This window comes from Myodes glareolus, chromosome 11 (genome assembly GCF_982192425.1).
Source record: "Myodes glareolus chromosome 11, mMyoGla1.1, whole genome shotgun sequence".
NCBI lineage: Eukaryota > Metazoa > Chordata > Mammalia > Rodentia > Cricetidae > Myodes > Myodes glareolus.
Window position 1 is genome coordinate 50,184,226 of NC_142036.1, and position 25,841 is coordinate 50,210,066.

A 25,841-nucleotide genomic window follows, 5' to 3' on the forward strand; every position below is an offset into this window, starting at 1 on the left:
TTTCTTTTAAAGTGTGTGTGTGTGGCGGGGAAGGAATCCAGAAGAGGGTGCTGTCAGACCACTTGGAGCAGGAATTACAGAAGGCAATGAGCTGCCTAACATGGATGCTGGGAACTGAACTTCCATCCTCTAAAAGAGCAACAAGTGCCCCTGACCCCAGTGAGGAACGCCATTTTCAGAAATTACCTGCAGCTCTGCCAGCTCACCCTGCAGACAATCACTGCTCCTTTCCATTCCACTAGGAAAGTCAGACGTGAGCCTGGATTTGGTGTCCTGCAGGTGCCGCTCAAGAATTTCTCTCTGTGTATCATACCTGGGAGACAATGAAGTGCAGCATTGCTTAGTATGGGGAAGGGGTGCTGGGGGCAGCGCAAAGTATAATGAGATATATATGAGATATATATACATTTACATGAAAATGACACACTGAAACCTATTTATAGTGGTGTTTCATTTGTATTTTAATAAATAAAGCTTGTCTGAAGTTCAGAGAATAACGCAGCCGTACTGATCAGCCTTACAGACCAGGCAGTGGTGATACACACTTTTAATCCCAGTAGCCACACTAATTTGCCACTGAAATTGAGCAGTAGTGATGCATGCCTCTAATCCCAGCACTAGGGAGCAGTATAAGATGGGAGGAGACAGTTCTCACACACAGCCTCATTCTGAGTTTCCTGGAGGCAAGATTGCCATTTCAGACTGAGGTAGAGGTAAGAGCCAGGGGCTGGCTGTCTTACTTTTCTGACCTTCCGGTTGAACTCCAATTTCTATCTCTGAACTTTTATTAATCATGCTACACCCATTTCTTGTTTGCTAACCAAAAATTAAATAACTTTTAAAAATTACTTAATTTAAAAATAAGATAGAAATATTTTTAAATTACTATCAACTGTGCATGAGAAAATACCCAAGGAATTTCTGCTTAAATTAGGGCCAAATGCCAAAATTACAACTAAAGAATAATACAAGTTTGAAAAACACACAACTCAGGCAGGTGAAATGGCTCCGTGAGCAAAGGCACCTGCTGCCAAGCCTGATGACCTGATTTTGATCTCCAGGACCCACAGAGTGGAAGCTGTCCTCGGTCTCCATACACCTGCACCCACCCACATCACAAACGAATTAATGTTAAAACCCTTAATGTTAAATAAGCTTTCAAATAACTAATGTTCAATAATAAATGCTAAATGTTAAAATATCTTAGTAGTTAAAGGTGTCTGACACCAAGCATAATGCTATGAATTTAATCCCCAGAACGTATGTGAGAGAACAGAACACACACACACAAATAAATGTATATGTACATATATGTATGTGTGTATACATGTGCATGTGTATGTAAAATACATGTCATTGGTGGAAGAGTTTCAGTGGCTCTCCACTTTTTAGGAGGAAGTCACCTTTTCCATAAGTCACTTAGAGCGCTGCAATCCTTCCCTTCCTTCTCCGTAGCCCTTCCTTCTTGCTGAGGTTTCAGTTCCGGTGTCCGGCTAAAGTTTTTGACGGGTTCCATTGCCTAAGCAAATATGAAAAAGAATAAAGACAAAACTTCAGACACATTTACATGAGAACGTAATGCTCAGAGATGTACTATTGGTTCTTTATATCCAAAATCAGGAGAGAATACAGTCTCTGATATGTCTCCACTCAGAGCAAAACCTTACAGGACAGAGGACGCTGGCTGGGCCAACCGTGGTCTTCTAATTGGTAAGGAGGACAGTCAGGTTCCTGATGCAGACTCTGCATCAGACCTCAGGGGCTCAGTCAAGAGCAACAGCCCTGAAAACAGGCATTCCCCATTCCTTCCCAACACCTGCTGCCTGGCACCCTGCATGGTGCCGTACAGTAAATGCCAGTTTCTCTACCTTAAACAATTTTGCAAACTCAGTTCCCAAGGGAGACAAAATACATTCTACTAAGAAGCCAAATGACCCAGTTCATCAGAGCATGATGGAGTTGTCTTTGAAGACCACGGTCAGCTTCATCCAACCTCAAAAGCAGCAGACACAATTGGTCTTCGGACTTTGCGGGCAACTGTTGGTACTCTCGGAAGACTGCTAGGCACAGTGCCGCTGTGCCGGGCATCATTCTAACTCTTTGAGGGGTGGTCTTCCTCGCATTTTGTAAAGTGGGAAATCTCAGTTAATGAAAACCATCAGATAACCAAACAAATCCTCACGAGAACTGAATGGCTGTACACTTAAGCCTTCTACACTGAGTTTCTTTGTGAACTATATCCCCACCCTACCCCCATCCCCACCCCTCTGCGCTCAACACCTTTTCAGTAGGCAGCTGGTTATCTGGTGTCTCAAGCAGCGCCTTGCTGTGGGCATCCCTTCTGCCATTCTCAGGTGTGGTCAAGGCACCCCTAGGAAGGAAATCATGATTGCATATTAAAATAGAATGGGGGGGATATGGAAACTTAAAAAGCATGAATCACATTTAATGTCGTTTGATTGCACAAAAGGCTTCTTCTAGCTTTGTTCTTTGTAGCATGGCTCCTCTTACAAAGTACCAACCTCTCCTTCAGCGCGCCTGCCTGGGAGGACAGCAGGGCCATGTGAACCTCGGAAGCACATTTCAGAAGTCTCTCTATCTTTTGTTCGTAATCTCCAAGTGCTCTCTTCAATTCCTGTTGACTCTCTGGTGAAGTCAGCTCTTCGCACAGCACCCTCAAGACACCCACATGGTGTTCTAGCTGGTACGCCACACTTTCCGGAGAGAAGCAAGCCTTCGGGAGGGAAGAAGGCATGAACCGAGCTTCAGTGATGGACACGTGATCAGAAACTCCACGTGTGCTTGTGACTGACAGCATGCTCTTTTATGGACCGCCTGCCGTGAGTTAGGCATGGTAACAGGTACTAGGGAAAAGTGATAATGGGAGCCAAAGTGATAAAGGAGTCCCAGTTCAATAATCAACAGGCAGACAACGGTTTGTAGCGTTGTGATGTTAAGAGCACACTACAACCGGCCTGGTTCACGCAGGAAGCCAACCGAGTTGGATGCAGAAGGAACTCAGAGCTCTGATGGTGAACGGAGGACTAGTCTAGATTCTCTGCCCGTGGATATAGTCAACCATCCTGACAAAAGCAAGTTAAGGATGAAGTGTCTCAAGGTTACTAGCAGAGCCCGGCACAGCAGAAAATCAGGAAGGAGTTTCTAGTCCTATACATCAGCCAGTCAAGATGGCCCCCATGAGCATGCCCAGAAACCCATCTCCCTAGGAACTCAGCTTCTGTCAAGGTGAGGGTGAACACAAACCTGTCACAGAGGCGTCATCTCCACCAGTGACGGAAGATGACAGGTAGCAAATGCTCTGAAAGCACAGGTGCCCTGCTGCTGTCGGAGTGCTCAGCCCAAGCTGAGATGGTGAAGGGATGTCCTGGAGCCTTCTAAAGAGATGGGGCTGTCCTTGGAGAGGGGAGAGAGCTACCACTGGGACCCAGTAACATGGGATCTGGGTTTTGAAAGGCTAGTTCTGGGGCTGGGGATATCCCTGCGTTAGTAGAATTCCTGTCTTCAGTACGTGATGCTTTGGATTTCAATCCCCAGCCCTGTCCCCGGCCCCCAAACAGCAAACTGCTATGGTGAAAGATGATGAAGCCATTTTCTTCTTAACAAAGCAAGGGAGGTGCAGCAGCAAAGATGGAAGAAGTGGCTGGACTAATGGAACCAAGCTGCTCGGTCACCGAGGCTACAGTGGCAGGGCAGATGAAGACTGCTGAGACAGCAAAGCCATTCATAATCAAGACGCGAGGAGAGGAGGAAGCAAAGGGTGAGAGGTGGGGCTACTGGTTCCATTCTAGACACATGCGCCTGACGTCCCTGAGGAACATTTGTGACAGCCACCAGTCAGGGGGAGACTTCAGAGACCAGGGAAACACTGCTGGAGAGAAACGCAGGCTTGATCAGAAACAGATGAATAAACAATCTGAAGGGTATAAAGTGGCTTAGGATGGATGGAAGTGAAAGATGTAGGCTCTCCTGTCCAAACACTAAAACATTTAGGAAAAGAGAAGAAGATGGGGAAATTTGTGAAGGATAATAAAACTACAGCCCCTTTTACAGCCTGTGTGTTTGTGTGTTTATGCATATAGATACACACACGCACACGCACACACACGCACACACACACACACACACACACACACATATATATATATATAGGTATCTCTATATCTGTGTAAGGGAGGGTAACAAACACTGTGAAAGTCACAGAAGTAGACAGTTATAAATAAAAGAGGCCTCAGAGCTATCGACCACACAAATCACATCAAAGAGGCAGGAGACAGGAAAGAGGAGGTCATTGGCTTGGCCCCCACGATCCTGTCTGACTCAAATGCTCATTTTCACAAACTCTACTTTTAAGGACCCTGTCTCCTGACAAAAACAAAAACAGAAAAACAAACAAAAACATCCGTACTGCAGCAATAGCTGAGACAGTTGGGACCAGCCAGTCTCCGGAGCAGGAGGTCTCCAGGCATCACAAGAGAAACAGGAAGCAAGACCGGTGGCTGAGATTTCTCAGGTCAGATGGGTAGAAAGCACAGGGTCCTGTGAGAGCCCAGACCATGGAAGAGTCGCATCCACGGGAATGGGCAGGCTAACATGATCTCACAGCACAGCCGATCCTAGGCCATGAACTTACACCGTGGTTACCCAGTGAACGGGAAGGCTAACAGATGTGGGCGTGGGGTGGCTTTACCTCGTGCTCCTTGGCGAGGCCCCTGGTCTTCCCTCGGCGGAGAAGCTTCTTCTCTTTATTTATTTGCTTTTCAAGTTTTGCAATATTGTCTCTCAGCTTTTCTTCTTCAATGTCTATTTTTAGTTGTTGGATATACACAGAAATTTCGCGATGGAGAGGCTGCGAACAACAGAGGAGTGTATTAATCACGAGAAGATAATAGGCTGAACTCTCTTTCTGCTTACAGCAAAATGGCCACAGGAACAAAAGGAAGGCAGAGAAGCTTGCACAGTGTGTTCATTCAACCTCATAACCTTCAGGAAGAATGTTGAAAAACATTCCAAATCCATAAACCTATTTTGTTTTCTTTCTGCCAACTAAAAAATGTGTTTTGGACTGTAAAAGATGCTGTTGAGAAAATAAAAGACAAGCTACAGACCGAGGGGAATACACTCAGCAGATACATCTGAGTCTAAGGAGATCTAACAAACAGATGGACGTGTCCTGGATTGATCCCTGGAGCAGACACAAAGCATGGCAAGGGAGGGCATGAACCTGAGGAAGCACGGGCTTTAGTGACTGTGCCACCTCCATTCTGGCTCACTCTCAGGGACAATGCCTGCCCTAGAACTCTCTCAACTACCTCTGCCACAATTCTCTAAAACAAAAGCTGCTCTAAATCAGAAGCCCATTTATAAAATGCTTAAGTGGTGGGCACGCAACTTTAATCCCAGCACTCGGGAGGCAGAGGCAAGCAGAGAGTTCTGGGAGTTCCAGGTCAGCCTGGTCTACACAGTGAATTCTAGGCCAGCCAAGGCTACAGATGAGATCCTGTCTAAAAAGCAAATCAAAAATAAATTTTCAGGAAAACCATTGATAGGTTTTAATTTAATTACATGAACATCTTTGATCCAGAACCCATTCCCCATTGGGGAGCAGAAAATCCGAGAAAGCTCAAGTCCCTTACAGAAAGTGGTGTAGCATTTGCGTGTTACCTCACACCCTCTCATACACTGCAGGTCATCTCTAGATGACATATAACATTTAATATAATGTAAATGCTCTGTAAACAGCTGCTGTGCTCTATTGTGTAGTGAATCATGGATGGGGAAAGGGCTGTACACTCTCAGAATGGACACAAGTCTTTTCTCAAATGTCTTTGACCCATGGTTGGTTGAATACATGCACACAGAACCCAAAGATATGGAGAGCTGACTATACTGATTAGATACAAACATCTATTAGCAATAATCATTTATTGAATATACTACCTATGACTTATTTGTAACAATCTTCGTAACAATCCTGCCAATTAAATTGTGCTATTCCCATTTTGCCAGTGAGGTTCCTGAAAGTTTAGGAACCTACCCAGGGTCATGGCTTTACCTCCACCAAGCCTCTCCCTGTTTCACTAGGGAAACCTGCATGGGAACATGCTTTACTATATTATCTTAGTCAGAATCCAGCCAGGAACCTAGAAACATGCTCTGCTTTTCATTCTGGGGATATTAAATGGCTCTAGGCATGGAAGTTCAGACTAGTCAAACCAAGACAGGAAAGGCAATCTAGAGAAAAGCAACAGGAGAAAGCAGCTCCACCCCTGGGCTGGAGGCCTTGGTGGAGCCCAGGGAGGAGGGAGTCATGGAGTCTCCAATACTAGAGAGACATGCTGCTGCTGAGACATTATGGAGAGGCAGGGAAAGAAAGAATGTAGGCTCCCTTCCTCTTCCTCCAGTTGTCTCAGATCTATAAAGCATTGTCCTTGGCTGATTTAGACACTAGTTAAGGTAGAGCTCGGGAATCAGCACCTCTGGCTGTATCACGGAGGAGACGGGGGAAGCCGGAATGGCTCTGATGACTAACAGGCCCAGCACCAGAGCCACAAGCCCAAGGCCCACACTGCTCTCACCTCCCACTTGGCACGTGCGGCTTGACACTGCTCTTCCAGGTGCAGCTTGGCATCACCTGGGACACTGCACTTCAGTTCTTCAACAGCTTGCAGATACTTGGCCAAACTATTGGTATTAAAAATTCCTAATGCTTCCTGAAAAAAAAACATGGAAATTGGATGATATTGCCAGATTCTTTGAACTAATTTGGTATGTCTTTAGCAGGGAGAACCAGAAGGGGAGTTGATGGTGACCACCTGAAGATTTACAGGAGGCATTTAATGTAGGATTTGTGTGGCAAATATTTAATGTTGTGTATGAGCAATGTTATACAGTCAGGAGGCACCATTACCTCACCATCAACTCAAAGTCTTGCCCAAGGCCAGTCCGTAGACAGGCGGTCCCACCCCAGGGAAAGAGCTGCAGCAAACAGCTAGAGACAGACTTGCAGGACCTGCATCTTCTCCTCCCCAAGCATGCTCTCTGAGAGTAGAAACCTGGCTCAGGTAACCAGTGGATGACAGAACGAAACCAGACGGGCTGAGAAATCCACAGAAGGAAGGAAGGATTCTGGAGAAGGCAACTACGGGGCAGAGACTCATTCATCCACACAATACACATTTAGTAAGCACCTACTGTAGACACAACACAATTCAGGGCCCCAGGCCCTTCTCTCCCCAGCAGTTATCAAAACAGCTATGTAGTGAAAGATAGAACTCCTCATTCTTCTGCCTTGGCTTCCTGAGTTCTGAGATTCCAGATGTGCACCACTGGCAAGTTGTACAGGTGTTCTCTCTCTCTTTCTCTCTCTCTCTCTCTCTCTCTCTCTCACACACACACACACACACACACACACACTCACAGGGGGTACTAGTTGAGATGAAGACAAGATCAAAGGGAGTGAAAAAGGGTAGAGAAAAATATTTTCATTTAAAAATGTCACAATGAAAACAACTATTATGCATAATATATATGTATACATACATGTATAATATTGGCATGTACACATAATATAAATATGTACATGTACACACATGTATAATATAGGTATATGCACATAATAGATATGTACACATATGCACATGTATAATATAGATGTGCACACATAATATAGATATGTGCACATAATATAGATAGGTACACATGCACACGTAGTAACCAATAAAATAAACAGTCCCAAAAATTTAATAAATAAATAAATAAAACCCCACAACAACCAAAATGCTGCAAACTCTCCTTACACAAAACAATGCTATTGGGTTCTTAAGTCTATGAAAAACTTCTACATTTACAGAGTTTAAACAAAGCGCCTCTAGGCACCTGTTTTCACTTAAAGCCTCAGCAAATCTGGGACCTGGGCTGTACTGAATTAATATGCTCATTTTCAAGTTAAAAAGCCAGAGAAACTAAATTCTTCCCCATCTTGGAATCAGCAGTGCTGTGTGTACTGTTCTCCGCTTGAGTATCTATTTTTAATACTATCAGGGGAACAATGTCTCGTAGTGGGGAGACTTTGCAAGTTACAGTGATGGCACGTCATTCTGTGAAGGAAGTATTCACCTCAGCACCATGAGGAGGTGAGGATAACTTCCCCATGGGAACGAACTTCCCACCTTGTACTTTGCGATGAGTCCACCAGGGCGCTCCCTTTGCCCAAGTAACTGCTGGGCTTTGGTGATGTGGGACTCAAGGTCCTTCTGTGCCTCTTCCACCTTTAGCCTGGCGTCTAGCTCCTGAGATTCATCAGCTGTGTTCTTCCACAGCGCAGACAACTCTACCATGGTGATCTGTGAAGGCAAGGGGAAAAAAGTAAAAAACTTCTCAAGTGAACGGCTGAAGTGACTTACTAACTCCCTAAGTTTCCAATCTTTTTTATTCTAGAAGCAGTTTATATTTTACAGTTAAGCACAGAAACATATAATTGAAAACATCTCTATATTTTCCAATATGCTCTAAATTATAAGGAAATAAAATATAATGTAAAATTAATATTTTAAAAAATATTTCCAAGATTTGGGCCAGATCTTCCTCTTGGCCCGCTCATCAATCACTTGGTTCTAAGCAATAAATTCATAAAATAAGAAACGTTAACTGAAGACCTGGACTCCCTCCTTGGCTTCTTGAATCTTTGCCTGAAGCCTGGCTCTGAGAACATTCTGGAAGGACTCCAGGTTCGAAGCACTTTGAACGTCCATCTGTAGAGTATCTTCAGTTCTGGCCAGAAGTTCCTCATACATGGAGCCTTTAGCGATGAGATGCTAAAAAACCAAATCAGAGATCACAGTAAATCATCAGCCTCTAAGCCACACACTAACTTCTACCAGTAAACTGGAAAATGGTAACTGTTAATTCATTAATTCAGAATGAGGCAAGCTTGTATTTAAAAAAATGTTGATTTTAAAAACACATTTTGAGGACTAGAGATGTAGCTCCGTTGGGAGAGCTTCCCATGCATGAAACCAAGTTCTATCAACAGCATAGAATCAGGTGGGTGAGGCATGGCTGTGATTCCAGCACTCAAGTAGTCAAGATGGGGATCAGAAAGCTAAGGACATCCTTGGCTCACAGCAAGTTCATGGTCAACCTGGAATTCAAGTGATATTGCCTCAAAATATGAATAAATAAATAAATAAATAAGGAGAGAAATGTATTGGAGAAATGTCTCAGTGGTAAGGAGTATTTGCTGCTCTTGCAGAGGACCTGAATTTGGTTCCCAGCACCCACATCAGATGACTAATAACTGTCTGTAACTATAGCTTCAGAGGATGACGCCCTCGCCGGTCATCACAGACGTGAGCACACACGCGCGGGCGCGCGCGCACACACACACACACGTGCACATGTGTGTGCACACACACACACACACACACACACTCACAAATCTTGCCGGGTGTAGTGGTGCATGACTTTAACCCCAGCATTCAGGAGACAGAAGCAGGCAAACCTCTGTGGGTTTAAGACCAGCCTGGTTTATATAGTAAATTCTTGGGTAGCCATGACTACACAGAGAAACCTTATCTCAAAAAAAAATTTTTTTAATGAATAAACAAATCTTAAAGAAAATATTCTTGAAAAATTTAAATAAGTAAAACACCTGAAATATTATATGAACACAATCAGATTCTGACAAGACCGTTTACAGAATACTCTTCATAAACATTCCAATAAAATAAAAACTAAAACTCATATGGTGCCATAAGGAGGAAATCAATGGGAAGAATAACAACTTTTGAAAATAAAATTGTTCTTAGTCAATTAAGGACCAAGTCAATGAAGGAAAATTAATAAATGTATTAGAGAAAATGACTACTAAAAAGATCTTTTAAAACTACATTTTATGCAACATAAAAAGGAAATTCCAGATGGATCAGAAAGTGTTATGTAAAATATAAAGTCTCAATGAAAATGAATTCTCCAAGAAAATTCAACCTACTGCCTGGATGTAGTCTTTCTGCTTCTTCCTCTTTCTTTTTTCCTTTTTTTCTCTCTTTTTTTTAAGGAATATAAGTAGAGAAAGACATGACTATAGGAATGTATATATGTATATACTTTCTCTGCAAAACAAGTTACTAGCAGGCCAATGATTTACTAAAAATATTTGCCACAGGAATGAAAACGGACCACAGTTCACAGAGCTTATGTAATTCATTAAGAAAATTCTGAGATGCCTGGTCTGGTGATTGCAATCCCAGCCAATCAGAAAGCTGAGGCAGAAGGTCAGCCTGGGTTACAGGCCAGTTCGCATAACTTAGCAAGACTCTTTCTTAACGTAAAAAAAACATGAAAAGGGCTGGGGATACAGGTCAATGGTAGCTGCGCACATGCTTGCGCTCTCTCTCTCTCTCTCTCTCTCTCTCTCTCTCTCTCTCTCTCTGACACACACACACACACACACACTCCCAAAAAAGGGAAAAGTTAAATTCCGAAGAAAACTCGGAAACAGAAGCACATATATCCACAGAATTACATGTATATGAAATATAACTCAACCTTACACATAAACAATGACCTTCTAGCTTTCAAGTTAGCATAAAAAAGTTAATTGCACCTCAGGAGCAGGAAGGGTGTGGTAAGACAGACGTCAGCCTGGGGCATCAAGCGCACTCAGGCCGCTCTTATGGTTTTCATGCAGTAGGATGGTGGTGACTTTATTTTTATTAAATTAAAACAGTCCCTTTTAATTTTTTCTCTTTTTAATTTAAAAATACATAACAAATGAGCCCATATACTAGGAAAGCAGTGCGTGAAGAAGAAGTCCCTTTCTCCAGCTACCCACTGGCTGTCATTTAATCACCCATTGGGACACTGACTTTTAAAGTATTTATGTGTCTGTGCCAGAAACTGAGTACAGTGTAGGGCCGAGACACAAAAGTAAGCATTCTTCCCTTCTGTGGATATAGGAGTATAAACTACGAAAACACAGCTCTGGTTTTAAAATGGAAACAGATCATCCACATTGTCTGGAGGCTTTCCCACTCTTTAAACACACCTTCTGGCCAGCCATGGTGGGGTACACCTGTAATCCTAGCACCCAGAAGGTGTGGTCAGGAGTCAGGCATTTGAGATCAGCCTGGGCTACATGAGCTCCTGTCTCCCCCAACTCCCAAAAACATATCTATAAAGACGTCAATAATAGCCAGGCGGTGGAGGCACACGCCTTTAGTCCCAGCACTTGGGAGGCAGAGGCAGGTGAATCTCAGTGAATGAATTTGTGGCCAATCTAGTCTACAAAGTAAATTTCAGAACAGGCAGGATTGTTACACAGAGACACCCTGTCTAAAAATAAAAAACAAATAAACAAAAAAGTCAATAGTAAATAAAATATACATGATCATTATTTACTCTAATAACTGGAGTGATTACAACATGACTATGTACTTTCAGTGTCTAAGAACCATTTCTGTGTTTTTTTTAAATAGTTGTAAAATAATTCGAAATGGAAAAGAGAAAAATCATACATTAGTACCAGCAAGATGGTTCAGCAGGTAAGGCTGCTTGCCACCACGCCTAATGATCTGAGTTTAGTCCCGGGACACACATGGCTTAAGAAAAGAATCGACTCTGCGGTTATCCTCCGACCTCTACATGTGCAATGTGGTCCTCACACAAAATAAATAAGTGTAATTTTAAAAAGCCTTAAAATTATGCTTTCAAATAGCTGTGTAATAGGGGATACCTATTTCATTTCTTTTACTAAAACAAATTGCAGATTATCTAAATTTTTAAAAATGAAATTCCAAAAAAAGTGGGTAAAGTTCTTTTAATGCTATTTTGCAAAAATACTTTTCAAACTATTAAAGGTATCATTGTTACAGACAATGAAAATATCGCACGCTGAACTATAGATCTTTCCAGCCATGTAGGTGTAGAAAAATACACAAGTGCTCTTTTATTCGACAGATTTCCCATCTGGGCACAGCTCACAGCATGTTCCATTGACGCTGCGGTTGTGCTGGAAGTCGGTAAAAACCCTCAGTTATCCTGACCCTGAAATACGCTTGCACCTCAACGCTTCTCACCTGAGTCAACTGCTCGAGGATGAACACAAAACGGAGTTCAAACATGTCAGTCACCTCCCCACCAGTGACACGGGGACATGGCTGGTTCAAGGCACAAATTCCTACATAATTCATATGTTCCCATTATAGTGAGCCTCACCAGACTCATTTTACTGCCTCACATACACCAGAATATTCCAGTCCACGTTATAGGCAGGGAAATGAGTTAAAATCTTACACTCATTTTCTAACTGAAGAGGAAACCAGGTTGGAGTCCATGCCGTCTTAAAATGTCCCAATAAGGGAAATTAAACACAAACTCACTACTGTCTGCTTTAAACTTTCTATTTATCTTAAAACACAAGCCCACGTAGGTTTCCAAGCACGAATGCAGCCTCTTAAACATGCTCACAATCGCACCTGCAAGGCGTCCACCGAGGAGCCACCCACATCATCTTCGTGTCGGAGGAGATCCAAGATGGTTTGGGTCTCTGACTCCCAGGTTTTCACCTCTTTGATGAGTTTCTCAACCTCTTCATTCACCTTCAAATGTCCAGTTGATTTGTCGTCTTCTAGTTCCTGTTTCTCCACAGCCTACAACATTCAAAACCATTGCAATATGAAAATTGCCTTTGAAAATATTACCATTACCATTGCAAGATGAAAATATTGTTTAAAATCTTATCACCATTCTGAAGAACATGAATTCAACACCACATTGCGTGGTGCTTGCTTAGTGATAAGGACAGAGAAACACATCGCTAGGTTTCGCGCCATTGTGTGAACATCACAAAGCAAACATTCTTACACAGGTTCAGAGCCTACTACACATACAGGCTTTGTGATAGAGCTACTGCAGTATATTTGGTCTGCGCACAACCGCACGTTTGGGATGTAAGACCTAGTTTGATGGTGATAATAAGAAAGTATATATCATTTTGCACATGAAAAGGCTGAGCATGTATGTTATTTTATCATTTCTGTCAGCTAATGGCATTGTCTCATGTTATAAGTAAGCTGAAGCTTGGAAAATTAATCTAGATAAACTTGTCTAGAACTCATATACAGTTGAATTTAGCTATTCCTCACAATAATGATATGATATCATCAACAAGAGATTTTGAGCCAGGCATGGTGTCACACTTGAAAAATCCTAACATTCAGGGGTCTGATACAGGAGGATTGTGAGTTCTAGAATAACCTGGGTTCTGTAGGAAGACCCTGTCTAAAAAAAAAAAAAAAAAAAAAAAAAAGTGGTGAGCTGGGTATGGTGGCACATGTCTGTGATCCTTGCACCAAAGGATTGTTATATGTTTGGGACCAGCCTGGGCTACACAGCAAGACTGTCACCTCTCTCTCTCCTCTCTCTCTCTCTCTCTCTCTCTCTCTCTCTCTCACACACACACACACACACACACACACACACACACACACACGTTACACATATATATTTAAAAATAATAAAGAAGGGGGCTGGAGAGATGGCTCAGAGGTTAAGAGCACTGACTGCTCTTCCAGAGGTCCTGAGTTCAATACCCAGCAACCACATGGTGGCTCACAACCATCTGTAATGAGATCTGGTGCCCTCTTCTGGCCTGCAGGCATACATGCAGACAGAACACTGTATACATAATAAATAAATAAAAATATTTTAAAAAATAATAAAGAAGGCTTAGACAAAATTTAAAAACAATTCTGTTCTCATCAAGTCTCAGTACTCTATAGGCTGATACCATATTGCTTTGCACAACCATCAATTTCAAAATTGGTTTTACTAGACATGGTGGTGCCTGCCTTTAATCCCAGAACTCAGCATCTCTCTAAGTTTGAGACTAGCCAGGGTTACACAGAGAGTACCTGTCTCAATACACACACACACACACACACACACACACACACACACACAAGTGCAAATGTGCTTACACATATATATCTGAACATTTTCAGAGTTCAGAGACTTATATTTTAAAGTATAGCAGATAAATTAAGAACCTTCAGACTGGAGAGATGGTTCAGCTGTTAAAGGCTAGGCTCACAACCAAAAATATAAGAACCTTCCCAATTTTCTTCGAATTCGCATTCTTTTTTCTTTCATGCAGTGGTACAGATGAACCCCAAGCTTCCTGCATGCCCGACAAGAGCACTTCTTGCAGGAGCCTGTGCTAATTGCCCTTTAGGCTTTCTTGCTAATGAAAACATTAGCACTCCTGCGGCTGTCTAAAGGCGGATGAGATCACTTAAGAAAGGTGATATGGCTGGTTCTGGGTGCGGCACATAGCTGAAGCCACAGTACTGTTACACACGTGTGACTTTATATTTCTCTTCCCTTTTCATAGACTTACTTAAAAATCTAACATTCTCCAAACTGTCCACCACAACAAGGAATATCAGCTACACTTTCTGCCATTGCGCAGAAAGCAAGCTGCACAGAAAGAGATTGGCGGCTAGCCAACTTTGGAAGCTGCCAGGTGCATCTGACCTGAGGCTCACAGGCCACACGTGAAGGAGGAGAACTATAAGCATGGCCCAGCACAAAAGCCCAAATGTATTTACATCATTAGGTAGTTGCTTGCTTGTGTAACTCAATTGTCATGTCTTTAGTACAGGGCACGCCTGACAGAGCATTTATGAGCACTTATCGGAAGTCCTCCAAAGAAATACAAACTTGTTCGGCACCATTCAAAAGTCCCGTGTCCTGACTGTTACCTAGCAACGCATACACTTCCCATTGTTCCATCTGTCCCTTCCTAAGGAAAGGAACTGGAGCTGGGTCGTTCCTATGCGCGTGTGCAAAGTGTACCGGCCTCACCTTTAAGTCCTCACCATGACGTTCATGAGGTTCTGCTGACCCAGCCGATCCCTCACATAGAATCGTTCCAGAGCTGTCCCCAGTGGGCTGGTCCTGATTTTCCGCAAGTGGCAGTTTCAGTTCCTATAAAAATTAATTTCCTAAGTTTCATGTTCACATTTCTTCCTCTTTGATACTATATATTAAAAAGAGTAAGTGGAAAAATAACAGTGAAATATTCTTCTTGGGTATATCAGCCGTCAGTAGCACTGGGAAACATGCATTTATGGCCAGGTGTAGCGGTGCACACCTGTACTCCTAGCACTTGGGAGACGGAGGCAGGAAGATCAAGTGTGAAAGCCCATTCTCAGCTGTGCAAAGTTCTTCATAAACACCCAAAAAGTCTACTAAAACATCTAAGAAATTGTTATGGACAAGTAAAAGAATAATTTTAAACATTTTATTATAATTCTGTTTTGTGATAAATAATATAAAGATAACTAAGATCTTGTATAGGTTCTTAAGGACCTTGGATGGACAAAACAATGCTTATGATTTTGGTAAAGGAACTGACAGAGAGGCATCTATTAGAAAAGGCTCAAACACTAAAAGTTCTCTGCAATATATGTGTACCCCAAAGAAATTAGAATGCCTCTATGCATATGTTCATGAGTGTAGTGGATCTAACAGCCCATAGAATGGAGAGAACCAACATGTGCATCGCTGATGGCTAATCAAATGCAACTTGGCATATTCATACACTAGGCTTCCACTCTGCACTGCAAGGGACTGGAGTGCAGCTACAGAGCACATCTGGAATGAGGTGCAGTTACACAGCACATCTGGGTGAGCCCTCAAAGCATTCTGCTGAGGGCCTTAAGCCAGTCATGGAGCGCCACATTATGATTCTGTCTATAGGAAAAGTCCAAAATAGCAAATCTATAGACCAAGGAAGTGGGCTGGTGGTTATCTGGGGCTGGGGGGGTGGAAAAGAGGTACGGATAGAAACCATAGGTGCAGATCATCTTCATGGAGCGATGACAGTGTTCTAAAACTAACAGCCAGGCAAGCGCGGGGACCTGAGTTCAGATCCCCAGCACCCTTGAAAAAACAGGTATATTGGGAGTCAACCTACCTCAGGATCCAGCAATACCGCTCTTGGGAATATACCCAAGAGATGCCCAATCATACTACAAAAGCATTTGCTCAGCTATATTCATAGCAGCATTGATTGTAATAGCCAGAACCTGGAAACAACCTAGGTGCCCCTCAATGGAAGAATGGATAAAGAAAGTGTGGCACAGCTACACATTAGAGTTCTACTCAGCGGTAAAAAAACAATGACATCTTGAATTTTGCATGCAAATGGATGGAAATAGAAAACACTATCCTGAGTGAGATAACCCAGGCCCAAAAAGATGAATATGGTATGTACTCACTCATTGGTGGATTCTAGCCATAAACAAAGGACATTGAGCCTAGAGTTAGCCATCCTAGAGAAGCTAAGTAATAAGGTGAACTCAAAGAAAAACATATATAGATCCTCCAGGAAATTGGAAGCAGACAAGATCGCCAGGCAAAAGTTGGAAGCATGGGGATGGAGGTAGGGTGGGGGGAGGGGAGAGGGGGAGAGAGAAGGGAGAGAGAAGGGAGAAGGGGAGGATTGGGGAGAGCTTGGGGGAGTGGGGTGGTTGAGATGGAGTAAGGATGGATATGGGAGCAGGGAAGAAGATATCTTAATTAAGGGAGCCATTTTGAGGTTGGCAAGAGGCTTGGCTCTAGAGGGGTTCCCAGGTGTCCACGGGGATGTCCCCAGCTAAGACCCTGGGCAGTGGAGGAGAGGATGCCTGAACTAGCCTTGTCCCATAGTCACATTGATGACTATCTTGAATATCACCATAGAACCTTCATCCAGTGACAGATGGAGATAGAGACAGAGACCCACATCAGAGCACTGGACTGAGCTCCCAAGGTTCAGTTGAAGAGTGGAAGGAGGGAGAAGATGAGCAAGGAAGTCAGGACCATGAGGGGTTGGTCCACCCACTGAGACAGTGTGCCTGAGCTAATGGGAGCTCACCAAATCCAGATGGACTGGGTCTGAATGAGTATGGGATCAAACTGGACCCTCTGAATGTGGCTAACAATTGGGGCAAACTGAGAAGCCAATGATAATGGCACTGGAATTTGTCTCTACTGCATGTACTGTTTTTTTGGGAGGCTAGTCTATTTGGATGCATAACTTCCTAAGCCTGGATGAAGGGAGAGGGCCTTTAACTTCCCACAGGGCAGGGTACCCTGCCCTCTCTTAGGACTGGAGGGAAGGGGGAGCAGGAGGGAAATGGGAGGAGGGGAGGAAGTGGAAATTTTGAATGGTTTTTTTATACACACAGAGAGAGAGAGAGAGAGAGAGAGAGAGAGAGAGAGAGAGAGAGAGAGAGGCATAGCAGTATGCATTTGTAAGCCCAGGGCTGAGGAGTTCCAGACAGGATCGTTGGGCTGATGGCAAGCTAGTCTAGCCAATTAGTGAGCTCAAGGTTAAGCAAGAAACTTTATCTGAAAAATAATGTGGACAGCAGTTTAGACAGACAGACAGACAGACAGACAGACACACACACACACACACACACACACACACACACCTACATGTATGGACAGGTATGTATGTATACTACATATTCCAAAAAAGCCTGACTGCATTAATGGCTGCACAGCTGTGAATTGCTGATCCCCACCAAGCTATGCATATATGACCGAACAGTAAAATGTGTGGATGAGATCACCAGAAAGTTGTGACCAGAAGCAAGAACTTACGAGTGGAGTCTTTGGGATAAACTTTCTCCATCTTTTATTCAGTCTTCTCAGTTCTTTAGAAACAGATAATCCAACTTCACCATTACTGACGTCAACTAGGAAACTTCCCACCTCGTTTAGAGAAGCGTATTTTGTGTTCCACTGGGAAAGGGTCTCGAAGGGAACCTACACAGAAGGAGTAGAAATATTTAATGGTACGTTTGCATTGCTAACATCCACAATAAATCTCTACTAAGGTTGATTCTCAGCAAGACTGAGTGTGAAGGCCTTTGTAGAAACACTGAGTTCCCTCTTAGAGAACTTCCCAGCTTGCCACAGATTGTTGCATGGCAGGTGCAGGCACTGTCCTGATACCAACCCTGGCCTCTTCAGAAGTGCCTAGTCTACTAAGTGTCGATAAACTACACTGATAAACTAATAGCAGAGGTTTCCAGATTTATTTAGTCAATAGAGGTCATATCGGCCTGGCAATGGCTTCCATAGAGGTCATGCTGCCTTGATTCTAGCTTCATTTAGTCTCAAGGTCAAGAATTATTTAAGTCATCTAGCCCAACAACTTAATAGTGTCACAGCATCTATGCGGCAGATGCTACCAAGTCTCCTTCCAAGTTAAAAGTCTCTTGCAAGACCTCTGGCAGCCCAGGCCATCAGAGAAGAGGTTTGAAATCACACTCAAGATGGCAACTTCTACCGGGTTTAGGGACATTCTAATCTCAGGGACATTCTAATCTCAGACCCTGAAAGACAGACAAACCGTTGGAAACCAGAGGTGAGAACTTAGAGTATCAACACAGGTGACAGGGAGACGAGAGGACTTCCTAAGTTCAAGCCGCTCTCTGTGTCCTGCAACGCTCATACCAAGAACCCACTGTCCGTGAAGCAATTCCTCTCCATTTGGAAGATGTTTAGTGTGAAAGGCTCTCTAGATCCACGTCCGACAAAGAAAACAAATGACAGAAACAAATAATATTTCCTAGATAGCATATGAAAATAATAACAAGTTACACTGGCATTCCTTCTACACAGCTGATATTAAAAGACACATAACTCAGAAAAGTTGCCATCTTGAACATACCATCCCAAACCCTTGCCACGGTGCTCCAGGCAGCCAGAGATCCTGCTAGAGCCTTTGAATTCTGAAGTAGACTTGGCAGCCTCTGTCTCCTAGAGCCCATACTGCTATTAAGTTGTTGAATTCAATGATTTAAATGGGGAAGTGTCGAGTAAGTATTGGCCTAGAGACTAAGTAAAACCATGTCCAGGTCAGTAAAACCATGACCAAGATTGGTCAATGAGTCTGGGACCCTCTGTGGGAGAAATTCGGGAAGGATTTATGGGTAGAATGTTTCAACTAAATGGAAAATGATAATTCTGAAAAACAGTGGTCTAGGCAGGCATGGTAATCCATGTCTGCAATCCATGAGAACCGGACACTTGTGCCTCTGAAGCCAGCCTAGATCAGAGTCAAGAACCTGCCTCAAAAAGAGGGGTAGGGTTAACAAACCTCAGGGCCTCCTAAGGGTCAGATAAGTGCCAGACTACAGAGCCAACCTCTATTAATTCATGTCAATGTCTTTTCTGTACTCTCTAAGGAGAAGGGCAATAGGGGTCTGAAGATATAAATCAGTTGGTAGAGTGTTTGCCAAACAAGCACAAAGCCTCTGGCTCCATCCAAGCATTGCACAAACTGGATCCTTAAACTATAATCCTTAAACTCAGGAGGTGGAAGTAGGAGATCAGAATTCAAAATCATCTTCGAATTCAAAGGAATTCAAGGTTGACCTGGGGTAAATAAGACCTTATCTCAAATAAATAAATACATAATAAATAATTTTTCCCAAAAACTCTATTATTTATGTAAACTCGTGTGCAAGTGTGTATTTGTGCATGTGTCTTTAAAATACAATGTGGAAAAAAAAACTCTCTGACAATTACATTAAGAAAGACACTAAGTTCTTTCCAAGATCTTGAGTAATTTTCTAGAAGATACATTTTTACTCCTTTGTAGACACTCACCTTAGGAGAGACAATGGGCCTCCAAACAAAAAGAAATAAAAAAGTAAATCTAGTTGGGCACAGTAAGGCATGCCTTAATCCAGAACTCAGGAAATAGAGGCAGATGGATGCCAAGGTTCAAAGCCAGCCGGGTCTACTTAGGCCGTCTTCAAAAACAGAAGCAAAACTGGGACAGGACCACTGACTTCAAATACCTCTTTAATTTGTTCCTTCTTTGTCGCCTCAAAAGAAGCCTTTAGTAGCGGGAGGTCTTCCTTGTAAGTCGCCCAACATGCCAGCACTCTCTGCAGCATGGCCTTTGTGTTATGTATGCGTTGTCTGCACGTGTGAACATTCCTTTCCAATGTCACATACTCCTCTTTAACTTTCTCACATTCCCCAGCTACACCACCAAAGCAAACAAGCAAAAAAGAGAACAGTCAGAAAATTGTTGCCATTTGGAAACAGTATTAAGGAAACTATTTGCATTAAGAGCAAAAAGCAAGAATTTCCCCCAAGAAAATATACGTGAGAAAAGTTAATTTCCAAACCATTAAAGTAAAACATAACCTTCTAGAAACAATGGCCTTGTCATTAAAAAGCAACGAGGATACTTTACCCAAATTCTTATAAATTTCTTCACATTTTTGAAAAGAAGTATCAAGCTGAGCTAAGAAATTTTTCTCTTCAATAAATTTCTGTAAAGGAAAGGAAAAAAATATTGACAACTTTTGAAAAGGTGCGAAGAAATCCAGATATTAGTAGAGGATATCAGTAAAGGGCAAAACTGTCAAATTTTCTAGAATACTTGAATAGCAACACACTGCAACAGTAAGACAGGAAGGCACAGTTCATGAAGGGACTCAGCAGATATGAGGGCACAATGATACGGGGCTATCTTTCTGCAGTTAGCATAACAAGGTCATGTGACTTTACACTGCTTTCTCTTGCTGGGAAAAGGCAAGTTCATCTTTCAAAACAAATGTAAAACCTTCTAATTCACCTTTTTTCGTAACACTGTGTAACCATATCACATGTTTTTGTCCTCACCAGCTACATTAGGTTACTCCTCTGTCAGGCCATCACCTCCTACACAGATGCAGCCATGACAGGAGGCAGCGAGATGGCTCTACAGGGCACAAAAGCACTTGCCACCGAGCCTGAAGGACTGAGTTCCATCCCTGGGACACGCATGATGGAAGGAGAGAAGTGACTTCACAGGTTGTCACCTGATCTCCACGTGTATCTGTAGCCTTGGCACCCCCTGCCACTAGCAAATCAAAGAAACTTAAAATACATTTTCAAAGATTAGAAATAAAGTTTGAGAAGCTAAGCCCAAAGTTCTGAAAGCAAAGTTAACTGCTGAGTGAGGGAATAAATTGAAGATGAAATTATCAAAGAAGACACTTGTAATGGGGGAAACACCTGAGGTATTAACCATCCTAACTCCATCTTGAACACTGCAATCCTCGTTTTCTTGCTCTTTCCTCTTCCTACGTGAACACCACTGATGCCTTTCTCCAGGAAAACCGGAGCTAACGAGCCCTGCACCCAGAGAAGCCTGACCCCAGATCAGAAGAATTCCTGAGCTAATCGAGAATAAGCTCAGAGAAGCCACTGATGCCCAAGGTCAGACGGAAGCAGCTCACATGCCAGTCTTCCAGCAGGACGGCCACAGACTCCTCGTTCCCGTAAGTGACGTTCCAAACATCCAGCTTCGCCTTCGCTTCATCTAGCAAAGCAAGGACTGCGCACTTGGAGTCATGAAACTCCAGAAGAGGGATGAACTGTCTACCCAAAATGTTGTTGATTCTGGAAAACAAACAGGTTGTAGAAGTGACCAAGTGTCAGAAATCTGTCCAGCATTTTAAATAACACTATACTTTAGTTTTTCTATTCAACAACATGGAACTCAAATGTACCCTTAAGAGTGCTCCCCTACCGTGTGTGTGTGTGTGTGTGTGTGTGTGTGTGTGTGTGTGTCCGACCCCTTCTGTCCCTCTCTTTTTCCTTTAAAACATGTGGCAAAATATAAAACGACCATTTCTAAGGTAAAAACAGAACATTTTCTAGAGAAATTATTTTCTTATTGAGAAATCCTGTAAGAACACATTAAGGAACAAAATATCTCAGTGTTTAAAAACTTCTGTATAATTTGATGCAGCTACCCTTTTTTTTAAAGTTTCCATATGAAGACAGTTTCATTATCAAGGACGGCGTTCTCTTATTCCGGTGAGATACTTATGAGTAAAGATAAAATAAAAGACAGTGTGGGCGACTTTCAGTTAAATGGCATCTATACTGATAATGTATTTTTTTTAAAGATTTTATGTTATTTCAGTTATATGTATTATAGGGTATGTGTGTGTGTGAATGGGTGAAGGTATCTAAAGAGGTCAGAACAGGGCACTGGACCCCTTGGAGCTGGAATTATACAGATGGCTGTGAGCCACCATGTGGGTGTTGGGAACTGAACCTGGTCCTCTGCAAGAGCAGATGGTGCTGTTTAACCACTGAGCTGTCTCTCCAGTCCCACACAGATAATATTTTACAGTTTATATTTTATTAATTTTACTTATGTCTACATGTGTCTTCATGAATGTGTGTGCACACGGGTGGGTGTGAGTATACTTGCCTATGCACAAAGTCCAGAAAAAGGCCTTAGATCCCTTCGAACTGCAGTGATGGGTACCCGTGGAACCCCAGCTTGTTACACAAGTGTTGGGATCCAAAGTCTGACCCTTCTCCATGACTGCACAGCCAGGGTTCTGAACTGACAAACTGTCTCTTCATCCCCTAGTATTACTCTATAAAAGGGCACTTACACACCCCCCGCCTTGATCTAATACCCTAGTGGGACACAGACAGGGTGATTGTCATGAGCCCATGTTTACACATATGAAAACGCGAGCTCAGAAAGACAAAGCTCCCATCACAAGAGTCTATTGCTCAATGACACAGGACGTGAGCCATGCATGTTGTTATTGCAAAATCACGAAGGTGTGGTTATCAAGCCGTAGAAGCAAATACATGAGACATTATCTCTAAGTCTACGCTCGAGGTATGCTAGCGACGCTGTTGCTGAACGTGAACAGGGCGGCTGTGAAGGAGCACTGTGACAGACCGTCTTTTCATCTCCTCTAGCTTGTCAGGTGGCACGGCGGGCAGCTGGTTCTCATCTCTGTTTTCAAAGGCCAAGAGAATATTCAGATGATAGTCAGAGCTGGCCATCAGACTCTGAAAGAAAATTAGAACCGTGGAAAATTAGATTTATCTCTAAAGATTGGCTGACTGATTGACTGACTGAGATGGGGCCATACATTGTAGTGCCTGCTGGCCAAGAACTCACAATGTACCCTTGACTGGCCTCACGTTTGCGGTAATGCTCCTGCCTCAGCCTCCTGAGTGCTAAGATCGTAGGCATGAGCCACCATGACGGGTTCTCATCTCTTCCTTCTTACCTAAGATTTTCATGAATCATTATTTCAACATGAAACTTTTAAGCGGGGGGGGGGGGGGGGGCTTTTTCCCAAGGGTCAGCATGCGGTGTCTTTGGCAAAGTCATAAGCAAAATCTTTCGTTCTCTTCATCCCTCCAGAGACACAACTGCCCTAACGCTCACAAGTCACACATTTGCAGCAAGGACCCACAGCCACCCTCATTTTAAACCAGCTTCTTCTCCTTGGCATCTTTTTTTGTTTTGGTCGGATGTCCCTGTCGCTTTAGAATCAACTGGCTTCTACCTCTCCTGATTTCTGTCTTAAACAGCACAACAGTCATGAATGCGAAAGCATTTGCTGTTGGGACTGTTTTTGTCTCAGGGTCTCATGTTGCCCAGCTGGCCTCAGATTTACTATATAGCCAAGGAGGAGCCTGAGTTATGGCTCTCCTGCCTCCACCTCCCAAGGCTGGGATTATAGCAGGCACCATCCTGCCCAGCACTCGCCAAAGTCCCTCTGGTTCCCCGGGGACTCGCTACACCACACCCGACCACTACTGTGTTTCCTTCTCTTCTCTCTAGAATACAATCTTCCTCAAGGTCAGACCCTAACAAAGGGTCAGTTTTCCACAAGTCTGCTTTCCCACCTTGAATAAAGACATTTTCCCTTGGATCAGAGCCACAGCTTCGGAATGATTCTGGGAGGCGGGCAGCCCTTCCTCCAAAAGCCCCTCCACATCTTTGAGCCATGCTTCGGTCTCTTTGAGCGGTGAAGGCAAGGCGTCATCCAGCTGGGCTTTCCATGCGGTGACCTGAAATACACAAAGAGTCATCCTTTGTCAGGGCTTGTCCTGTCCACATCCTCACCAACACGTATTTACTTCATGTGCCTCAGAAAGCCAAGGCCGATGTATTAAAGGGATTTTATCGGTGGGCAAACTTCTTAGCTCTAAATATTATTCTACTGCTTGTAGAGGAGGAATATGATTAGTTTAAAAGTTGTTGGTAAAGAAGGCACAAGAAAAAGAAAGGTTTGCATGAATCTAATATAAAGTGCATGGAGGGAATTCGAACTATTTAAACAGTCATAGAAAGAAGTCTGAAACACCATATGCCCTTGTGTTCTTTGACTTTGGTTTTGTCAGGTTCTCTAGATGAACAGAAACCATCCCCAGAACAGCACTGTAACTCCACTTTACACACACACACACACACACACGCACACGCACGCGCACGCGTACGCACAGGTGCGCATACACGCATAAACACACAGGGCTTACTGTCTCACTAGCCCTAATCATACGCCAACATTCCACCTCACCTTCCCACTTCTTTCTCTCGGCAAACCCCACCCTGATTCAGGTTCTCGTCCTCTGCTGTGTAGGTTCTGGGCACTGTTCTCTGGTGGGAAGACCCCTCGAGCTGCACTGTTCCCCAGGTTAGGGCTCTAACAGCGTGGCTCTGAGCCCTGCACAACTGTTTTGCACATTTAGTAAATGGTTTGAAAAAACATTGCAAAAAAGGGGGCTCCCACTCCTGATAACTAAGCAGAGATCCACAAATGCTTCCTGTGTAGGGCCTTGATGAGAAATACTGACTTCATGAGCCATACAGTCTCTCTCTGACTTCATACAAATTCATTACGCTGTGCTTGCTTTATGCATAGACACGTTATGTGTCATGTGTGTAATTTTTTTGTTCTGAGTAAACAAGTTTTAAAGAATTTTTTCTTTAAAAGTTTTTATTTGTAGTTGTGTGTGTAAACGTGTGTACTCTATAAATTCATTTAAAAATCATTTAATGAGGGGGTTTGAAAGATGGCTCAATGATTAAGACTGCATACTATGCTCTTGCAAAGGACTCAGGCTGGATTCTGATTACAACTTATCCTCCCCCTACTCCTGCCAGTTTCTCCCTACCTTCCCTCCCATCTGGATCTATACACTTTCCGTCTCTCACTAGAAAACAAACAGGTATCTAAGGAATAAAAATTAAATTAAATTTTAAAACTTTTGAGAAATTAATGTTACATGTAAATGAAGTTGTACAATAAAAATTATACAGTTCAAAATTTAGACTGTAAACAGCTTAGAATGTACATTATTATAACCCCTAGAGTAAACACCTAATAAACAGCACCCAAAGCTGACAGACATATTAAAACAGAATTTTAAAAGATGAGGATTCAAAAACAGAGGGAGCACAAAAATTAAAGGATAAAATGATATGCCAAAATTAAATGATAGAAATGATTACATTAAGTATAAATGTACTACACACTCCAATTAAAAGATTAGGATTCCCATAAAAAATAAGAAAAAAAATTGATGTATTGTCTCTAACAGATGTACTATAAAGACTCAAATGGGTTAAAATAAATGAAGGGGGAAATGTGTAATTCAAATAGCATCAGAATGAATAGTAGATGAAAACATGACATTCATATCAGACGAAGTAGACACCAAACAAAACAGTCTCACTAAATATAAGTTTGAAATATATATATTCTTGCTAAATGTAAACATATTTATATATACTACTTATATTTAGTAGGTTATTTCATAAGGTGTCAATTCATCAAAAGACATACTATTGTAAATCTGTATGTGCCTAATAAAGTTTTAAAATGCACAAAGCAGAACTTGACAAAATTAAGGAAAGGTTTCCACAGATTTTTTAAGCTTCCTTTTCAGAAGTTATAGACTAAGACAAATGCCAGCTAGGACATAGATAT

At 42.7% G+C, this 25,841-nt stretch overlaps 1 protein-coding gene across 3 annotated transcripts in view; it reads right to left on the bottom strand.

Moving 5' to 3' along the window:
• The window catches only part of Syne2 (spectrin repeat containing nuclear envelope protein 2), a 296,837-nt gene that overhangs the window by 188,369 nt on the left and 82,627 nt on the right, over positions 1-25,841 (bottom strand). For all 3 annotated transcript variants that reach the window (XM_087911749.1, XM_087911748.1, XM_087911747.1), the window contains exons 12-27: positions 23,755-23,919; positions 22,793-22,905; positions 21,318-21,480; positions 20,288-20,366; positions 19,884-20,071; positions 17,674-17,838; positions 14,884-15,006; positions 12,495-12,668; positions 8,676-8,834; positions 8,190-8,363; positions 6,597-6,731; positions 4,709-4,867; positions 2,523-2,734; positions 2,281-2,371; positions 1,404-1,519; positions 187-313 (exon numbers count right to left, since the gene is read on the bottom strand). In XM_087911749.1, coding sequence (XP_087767875.1) covers positions 187-313; positions 1,404-1,519; positions 2,281-2,371; positions 2,523-2,734; positions 4,709-4,867; positions 6,597-6,731; positions 8,190-8,363; positions 8,676-8,834; positions 12,495-12,668; positions 14,884-15,006; positions 17,674-17,838; positions 19,884-20,071; positions 20,288-20,366; positions 21,318-21,480; positions 22,793-22,905; positions 23,755-23,919 — 2,343 coding nt within the window. The remainder of the gene's footprint in view (positions 1-186; positions 314-1,403; positions 1,520-2,280; positions 2,372-2,522; positions 2,735-4,708; positions 4,868-6,596; positions 6,732-8,189; positions 8,364-8,675; positions 8,835-12,494; positions 12,669-14,883; positions 15,007-17,673; positions 17,839-19,883; positions 20,072-20,287; positions 20,367-21,317; positions 21,481-22,792; positions 22,906-23,754; positions 23,920-25,841) is intronic.